At 34.2% G+C, this 8206-nt stretch overlaps 1 protein-coding gene across 2 annotated transcripts in view; it reads left to right on the forward strand.

Annotated features, from left to right (window-relative positions):
• Positions 1 to 8206, forward strand: part of LOC117115967 (cell surface glycoprotein 1-like) — a 53868-nt gene that overhangs the window by 5092 nt on the left and 40570 nt on the right. The window contains exon 1 of one of the 2 annotated variants that reach the window (XM_033259865.1): positions 4897 to 5038. The exons of the other annotated variant lie outside the window; for it this stretch is intronic. Coding sequence (XP_033115756.1) covers positions 5015 to 5038 — 24 coding nt within the window. The 5' untranslated portion in view covers positions 4897 to 5014. Of the gene's footprint in view, positions 1 to 4896; positions 5039 to 8206 lie in introns of those variants that run through there. 2 annotated transcript variants of the gene reach the window in all.

Below are 8206 nucleotides of genomic sequence, written 5' to 3' on the forward strand. Positions count from 1 at the left end.
TTTTTTTTTATGTAAATCAATGTTTTTTAAACAACTGATCACTCAATATGCCACACGATATTAGGGCATATAGAAAAAATTATTAGATTATCACTCTTTTTTTTTAAATTGATGAGGGAGGGCAGTTTTTTTTGTTTTTTGTTTTTTTTAATCGGTACAATAAATTATTTCGCTTTTGTTTTTATCAATGAGGGAGGGACTGTTTATATTTGGTCTGTAATAGTAAATATTGTATAAAACTGGTTTAATTTTATAGTTTTTTAAAGAAAATGTATTTGAAGTCACAAAATTACATTGTTATTTTTATGCTGTTGAAATAATTGATGCGGCAAAAATTTTTTTTTTTTTATTCCTGCATCAATATTTCCCGAATTTTTGACGTGGGAGGGAGTGATAATTTAATAAATTTTTCTATTTGCCCTTACCCAAGAGGAATCCTATTTTTCACAAAAAAAGAATAACCTGGTGGTTTGTAAAATTGGGCATAAAGAAAGGGTGGGCTTATACCCGAGAAACTATTGTAATTAAATGGAAACAAAAGAAAGAGATATACGTATTTAAAGTAGGATTGACTCACTGCCAAAGCTTTGTGAATTATTTCTACGGAGTGGTACACTTCATTAGTTTTGCTTTATTAATGTATCCAGGCTGCATGTTGTTGACCAGCAAAGATGAATTAAGAAAAATACAGGAATACCCAAGGGAAAAAGCGGACACTTCAGTGGACAGTTGTTTTGCACCTTTGTTTATTTGATAATTTTTAAAGCAATATAAACCATCCCCACCCCCCATAATCACTATAAAATTGTATTTTTTTAACAGATATTTTCATAAAATGTACTGTAGATGTAAATAAAATATATCTGATTGATGTGGTATTGCAGTTGGTCATTTTTAAATTATTCATCATTTGAAATCCTGATTAGAATAAACTCTCCATCTTGCTGACATGCAGAATGTATGTGTAGTCTAATTTTCATTCGCATTTCGGGTTTGCTAGTTTGCAAAAAAAAAAAAACAATAGCATAGACAAAGTCGCCTAGAATACGGTTCTGTAACAGACTTGTCAAATGATAGAGTTATAAACACAAGCAGCTGTTTTGTTCCAACCAGCAAATACTGGGCATATTAATATTACTTTAGTATTGTGGTTTCATTGAAGTTGGTTACTTTTCAATATGCACGCAATCCCAACCAAACAAAGAGCCTTTTGATTCTTACAAGGCAATGCTGATCATTTGGTTACTAGTTAAATTCCACAATGTGTATGACAAATTAAAGTCTGGTAGAATGTACAGCTATTTTTATATTTACTGCATTTGTGCGTTATTCAATGAACCAGTTAATTAAATTCAAATTAATTTGATGGTTAAACTTGACCTAAAAGCAATGCAGAAAATTATCCCAAGCTGTAATGCTGCCATGAAGATAGATGTTCTCCCAACCTGACTTTACCAGTCACCCTTTTACTTAAGAACCCTCATAAAAACTCTCAATTAAAGACCACCTCCATTTAAAAGACCATTATTCTGAGGTCCCAAATTAACAGTCTTTTATTTTTATTACAGTTCTTCCTCTAAACCCCTCTAATTAGGGACCACCTCCAATTTTTGACCACTTTTCTTTGGTCCCAAATTAACAAATATCATTTATTTTTATAATTCTAATTATAGACCAAGGCTGCTAAAGATTATGGAAACCCCAGTCCCAAAAGTGTCTTTAATTAGACTGAGACCTGTATTCTACAGTAGGCCTTCAGTTGACTACCATTTTAATAGTGTCCTTTCACTCGACACATCTGTTTTTAGTTTAATTCAGATCCCATCATCTGAAAATGTTCTTTATGATAGAAGTCTGATTCATAAAAAATTTGCTAGTAGATTATAACCCCATACCCTGTACAAGGTGATTTACGGTATTCTGGTAAACGAATGCCAGACTGGAGTCACTAGTTCATCAAAGTGTACACATTAGGATTTGACAAATGCAAGGTATTCCACGTTTCATAGTAACTTGTCTGAGACAGAAATGACTAATGCCAAATTCGCACATTTAATAATCTGACAAATTGTAACATAATATAACAAATTGGTACATTTCTATGCATGTGAATGGACTGTCCTTGTAAATATTGTGCAGGCCACATACATGGGATTGTTGATTTATTTTCGTGGACTGAAACATAATCACTGTTGTTCCATAATTTGCCCATTATGATCCTTCTTAGCTCTCCTGTCAGTTTCTCATCAATGGTTATTATTGTAAGATGTAGCTCTATTTCTTTTATTAAAGATATATTGTACCCAAAAAATCAGGAAATACCTAAAAAATCAATTTAAAAAAGGTTATTCAGGCCCGTAGGCAGCTTCAGCCAAGGGGGGTTCAGGACGTAGGGTCCAGGGGCCTGCCTAAGGTGGGGTGGGGTTAAGGGGTGAAGTCCTGGTGGGGGCAGGGGGCGAAGCCCCCGAAGCCGGAGCCTTTTTGCACTTTAAAAGCATGTACCGGTATATGGCATATTTATTTAAATAGTTGCAGGGTTTTCTAACTTCTTTTTAAACACAGGATTTCAAGACAGTTGTCAACAACACACAGTAAAAACATACCATGTACAATTTAGTAAATTTGAACATTAATATTTGTTATAACAACAAATTTTTATTTCTGCTATATGTCTGCGTGTGTGTCAGGAAATTCCAACAAGCGCGAAAAACTCCCCTCTCGTCGCGATCGGGAATCTTTATTTCCAAAACAATATAATGCTGCGTGATTGGTTAACAGTGGTTTGACAACAAGACTCTCATAAATTTTCACGCTTCGCACTCTCTGATGATCACACACTCACTGCAAACAGGATCTCTGCTAGTGATTTTTTTTATTAGATTTTGAGTTATATACCATTGAAAAAAACGAAGAATGCATAAAAATAGCAAAGGGATTCATTATTGGTAGGGTGGGGGTTCGCTTTTCAAAGGGGGGTTCGCTGAAAAAAGGGGGTTCAGACGAACCCCCCGGAACCCTCCTGACTATGGGCCTGTTATTAACTTCCAACCAGAAGCAGATCGAAAAAATAGTTTTCACTGATTTACAGTATGTTTTTTTACAACAATCCATAAATTGATTACAAGCCAATGAGATACAGTAAGCTAGTAATTAAATGGGGAATCGTTTTCCCATTATATTGTTTAATTGTAAGTTAGTAACTTACTTAAATATACAAACTAAGCAATTAAATTATTGAACTTAATTTTTCAATATTTTTTTTAGCTCATTGAATCATTAGTTAAAATGAAATCTTGCTCCAGTTTGTAAGAGTACTGTAAGTAGTTCTAGTGGAGGTGTTACTTTAAGCACAGCTTGTTAAAGTCTTGACTTCCTGTCAGTGCTGAGTAGTGAAACAATTGGTACTTCCTAGTTACTTTGGACTTAATCTGCCAACCCTCGCCACCTCATAACGGAAGTGGTTGCTACAACCTTCTCTCTGCCTGTCTCATTGATAGTGATAATACTTCATATCTAAGGTTAAACCGCAGAATATGATGGTTATCAGCTACCCTACCCTAAATATGCCCATTTACTGTACTCCCCATTTTTTGATTATCTTTTTTACTAATTATGAAACATTATCATCAGTGGCGGATCCTGGATTTCGAAATAGAGGGAGTTGAGGTAGTGACTTAGCAGATGGAAAGTCTTCACACCTCCGCACCACCACGGTTGGGGCTGAGGTAGGAAAATTTATGATTATGGCACCTCTAGATGACCGGAAATGTACACTCATACTTAAATTTGAGTATAGTTTTCTTTTTTTTTCTTCTCCATATTTAAAATAATTTTGACAAATTTTCCCCATTGAATCTGCCACTGGTTATCTTTTGGCATATCCCAGATGATTCTCTTTAAAATATAAAAGAAGAAAGAAATGTATCAAGTAGTTTGTTCAAATAAAATAATAGTTTTCAGTCTTGTGAAAAGAAAAAAAAAATCACAGAAACTCCCCTCCCCCCACCCCATGAATCTGCCACTGGTTATCTTTTGGCATACCGTATTTCAAGATAATTCTTCAAAATACAAAAGAAGAAAGAAATGTATAGTCTATTGAAAAAGTGATAGTTTTCAGTCCTGTGGGAAAAAACCACAGAGAACATAGTGCCCAGGAAAAAAAAAATTCCCTGCGGTATGTTTTTCGGGTTTTCACCTTCAGCTAAACTTCCTGCTAAGTAAATCTCTTGTCCTACTTTTGCTCTCACTTTGCTAGTAATTTTCTCTGGGTTTTCTGCTGATGATGAAATCCTGTGTATTCCTTGGCATGTGACCAAAAACAAAATGATTATTTAAATATCAGAAGGGGCACACATGTCGGACAAGCGTGGACGCTGTCGTCTGTATCATAAGCTTGTTGGATTAAAAATGTTTTGCTGATCATGCAAAGTTATTGATTGCTAATTCGTAATATTAATGTTGTAGTCTAAATACTCAATTTTGGGCCATTCTCATCCATAAAATATCTTCCCATGAACCCCTGCTCTGCATGGCCCTTGATTTGGACTTGTCGTACCCCATGTCGGCAAATTTCTTGATCTCACTACCGACAACTCTCATGACCCGTTAGATGATTATTATTTGAATCAAAAATACTGAATCTTCCTACTTATGTTCTTATGACACTATCATCATTTTAAATTTTATTAAAGTAAACAATTGAATATTAAACCTTGTAAGGTGACATCATAAATGCTAGTTTGGTTTAAAGACAAAACATGTGGGTAGGAAGCTATGTATGAAGTATTAATGATATCATTATATTTATTATTATTATTCAGATATCTGTTTATAGTTTACTTTAAATATTTATATTGTCACTGGTTGCATACATTCGCCATTTTACTCATTAACGCAAAGGAAAATATCAATCATAGGTTGTTTTCTGTTGTAAGAATTTTTTTCTATCGATGAGCTCTATGAAAACTTCGCTCAGGACAGTATTTGAAAGTCTCACAAACATTTTACTTTGAATATGGGAGTGATACTGGACAAAATAGTAAGTTTGTTTTTGGTGATTCGTGGGAGACTTAATATTCGATGGTAAATTAAAGAACTGTCTGTATTTTGCCAAATAACTATCATTCATTGATTTTTCACACATGTTAGAAAGATTCATACTGTAGTGTTTTATCACTAGCGGATGTGTTTCTCCATACCAATGAGAACTGCTATGTTATTCATTGCGTAGTATTATGCCTTGAGAAAAAGAAACAATGGGAATGTTCTGGAAGGTTCTGGAGTTCAGATTCCAATGCAGAGGCAGAAATTTAAAATGGATGCGGGGCCAAGAAAAGGGCTTTTACAGATGGAGGGCCGAGATAACCTCATCTTCATCAACATGGCCAAAGCTGAAGTCAAAAGTTGTTTGGAAATGGCACTCTCAGACTTGAATTTTTTTTTCATTCGATTTCCAAAAATTTACAGTGAGGCAAGGTAGACTGATTGAAGCCCTCTGAAATCTTCCCCTGCAATGGGGATGAAATTTATTAGATCTCTATTAATAAAATACAAATAATATCTACTGTACATTAATATTTCTTCTGTACATTAAAAAAAAAAAAATACATGTAATTAGCAGTGTTCTCCCGAAGCCGTCTTAGCCTTCAATTTTACCGGTAAAAATAACCAACCAACCAGTAAAAATTTTGAGTTTGTAAAATAAAAAAAAAAATTGATTAGGCTTAGGTAGTCCAGGCTGACCCTCTTAATAAATTAACATCATTCCTGTCTATATCTACACTATGAATATGTGTTGTTGTGTCTTCAAGTCATTTAACCCAACTAAAAAGGGGTAACGTACCTCACATTGTGCGCATTGCAATTTTTTATGGACAAATTTACCAGTAAAAATTTTTCAGTTGGGAGAACACTGAGTTAGACCATATTTGTAGCTTTCTGCATCCATCAATTGTCCTAATTGCTTCTTTGTCTTTTTAGTCTCCGAGTGCCTTTTCCATAATGTGTCTATTTTCCTTCATGGCTATGGAAAAAAAATATACTACATTCTGTTTGCATCACAAGTTACAGTAGAAAATAAGGTTTCAAGCATATGAATTATATTATTTTAATTTTCAACAATCTCATTTTCTTACAGATATACCTGTAGATACTATAAATTACAAAGGAAAAAAAAAAACCTTTTTTAAAAAAGTTCATAGAAAGTGTCACTGAATTATATACACTGAATTTAGCAACAATGTCATGTGGAGAGCTTGACATAAATATCCTAAGGGAATAGGTTTTCTTGTAAACTAAATTAGGATTCTGGGTCACCATGGTAATTTGGATCACTGCAGGGAAGTTGAAGTTTATCCATAGTATTTCTTTTCCTATGTTAATAAAATTTTACAGTAGGAGGTCGCTTCCATAGAGAGATGTACATGAGCTTACATGTAGTATTAGTAATAGTTTTTTTATAGTATTGAACACAGCCCCTGCTTAACAACCGCTTCTGATTTGTATCTTTTACTTGACGGAGGATGGAAAATATAACATAAAGAAAATATTGTTTTCCTATAATAAAGTTGCTTGCCAGTTTGTTCTTGTCATCATTTCTAATAAAGCTGTCAGCAGTTATGAGAAATTAACCCAGCTGGAGTATGTAGGGCCTTCTTCATGTAGTAGTGTATCAAGAAGGGGGTGGGGGTGTATATGTGGAATTTTATGATTGACTGAGGCAGGGGCAAGGGGGAGCTGGCTTACAAAATAGGGTGATGTGAGGTGATTTTTAACTACTTGTTGGGGAATGCCACTAGGGTGCAAGCATTTGGAGGTGTGCATCCCTGTGAACTCCTAAATAGCCACTGACATAATGACAAATCAATCTCAAGATGCAGCGCTTAAGATGATATTTTCATCTGGTGCTTATGTGTGTTTTCAATTTCAGGGATGTTAAACATGACCATCATTTTTCAGGTGGCTTCTGAAGTCTATCAGAATGCTTTAAGATCTGCATGATATACAGTTAAATAGAATATGAAATCTCTATCTGGTAACTTTTATCTTTAGATTAGAGGATGTTGATAATATTAAAAGGTAGGTCTAAAAAATAATAAGTAACAACATGGCGGGCGAAATTATAAACATCTTTGCATTTCATTGCCAGTTCATCGCAGTTGAGTCCACTTGGTATTATTACTTAGTTTTAAGAAAAAAAGAAAGTTTTCATATTATTAATACAAGTCTCAACCAGATGAAATTAGAGAGTACAGTGGCATTTTTTAAGTTGGGAAGTGGTATATTCCAAAGGCGAGGCACAGCTCAAGTGAAGTTTAATCACCCATTTCCTTTTAGGATTCAAGTGAAGGTAAATCAAGTGGTTGCAAGCTGGTATGGGACATGAGAAGAACCGCACTGTAGGGAAGAGTGGTGTATTGAATTACAGACACCTTTTGCTGTACTGTAGGCTGACGTGGAATTAATTTGTTGGTTAACAGGCAACCAGCGAAAATCTATAATTTGTGGCAGGAGCAAAACAAGATTTAGTGAGAGGGATAAAGGATTTGGGCACAGAATTTCTGTTCTGCAATTTTTGGTACATCACAATCAATAATTATTCTATTAATTTTGTATCATTTAATAATAAAGGTAATTAAAGATAAGGGACAGTTGACTCCTCACTAGTTAAGAATAGGCCTATTGGTCATTTGTATTGTAATGGTCTCCACCATTGTAAACCCTCAAAAATTCAGTTAGGCCTAATTAAAAAAATTACTAGTCTCTCGTCTCCTTGCCCATCCATTTTCTCTGCCTTATCAATTTTTTTTTTCATTTTCTTACGAAATGTACGAAAATCTGGCTAACTCGCATCAATAAAATTCCTCTCTTGATTGTTCGTGGTTGGGGATACATGGAATAAATCATGTCTAGTGCTTCTTTTATTTGCTTTCAATGTGTCTACTTGGTAAAAGTGAGAAAGTAGTAGCTGTTCCCCATCGACCAACTGAGATTTGCCGTCTTGGAGTGTGCCCACATTCTCCCTTCAAAATATTGGGATGGGAAACTACCTTTTTTTTTTAACTTGGCCTTAATAATATTGATTTGCGAATGTAAATTGATCAATATTAAATTTATGAACTTTTAATTAGATAAAGATTAGTTTTATTTAAGTTGGCCTTACTTTTTTTTTTTTTTTTTTTTTTTTTTTTTCCTTTTTTTTTTTTTG

Source organism: Anneissia japonica, unplaced genomic scaffold (genome assembly GCF_011630105.1).
Source record: "Anneissia japonica isolate Jap-2015-1 unplaced genomic scaffold, ASM1163010v1 scaffold287743_len2803612_cov181, whole genome shotgun sequence".
Taxonomy (NCBI): Eukaryota; Metazoa; Echinodermata; class Crinoidea; order Comatulida; family Comatulidae; genus Anneissia; species Anneissia japonica.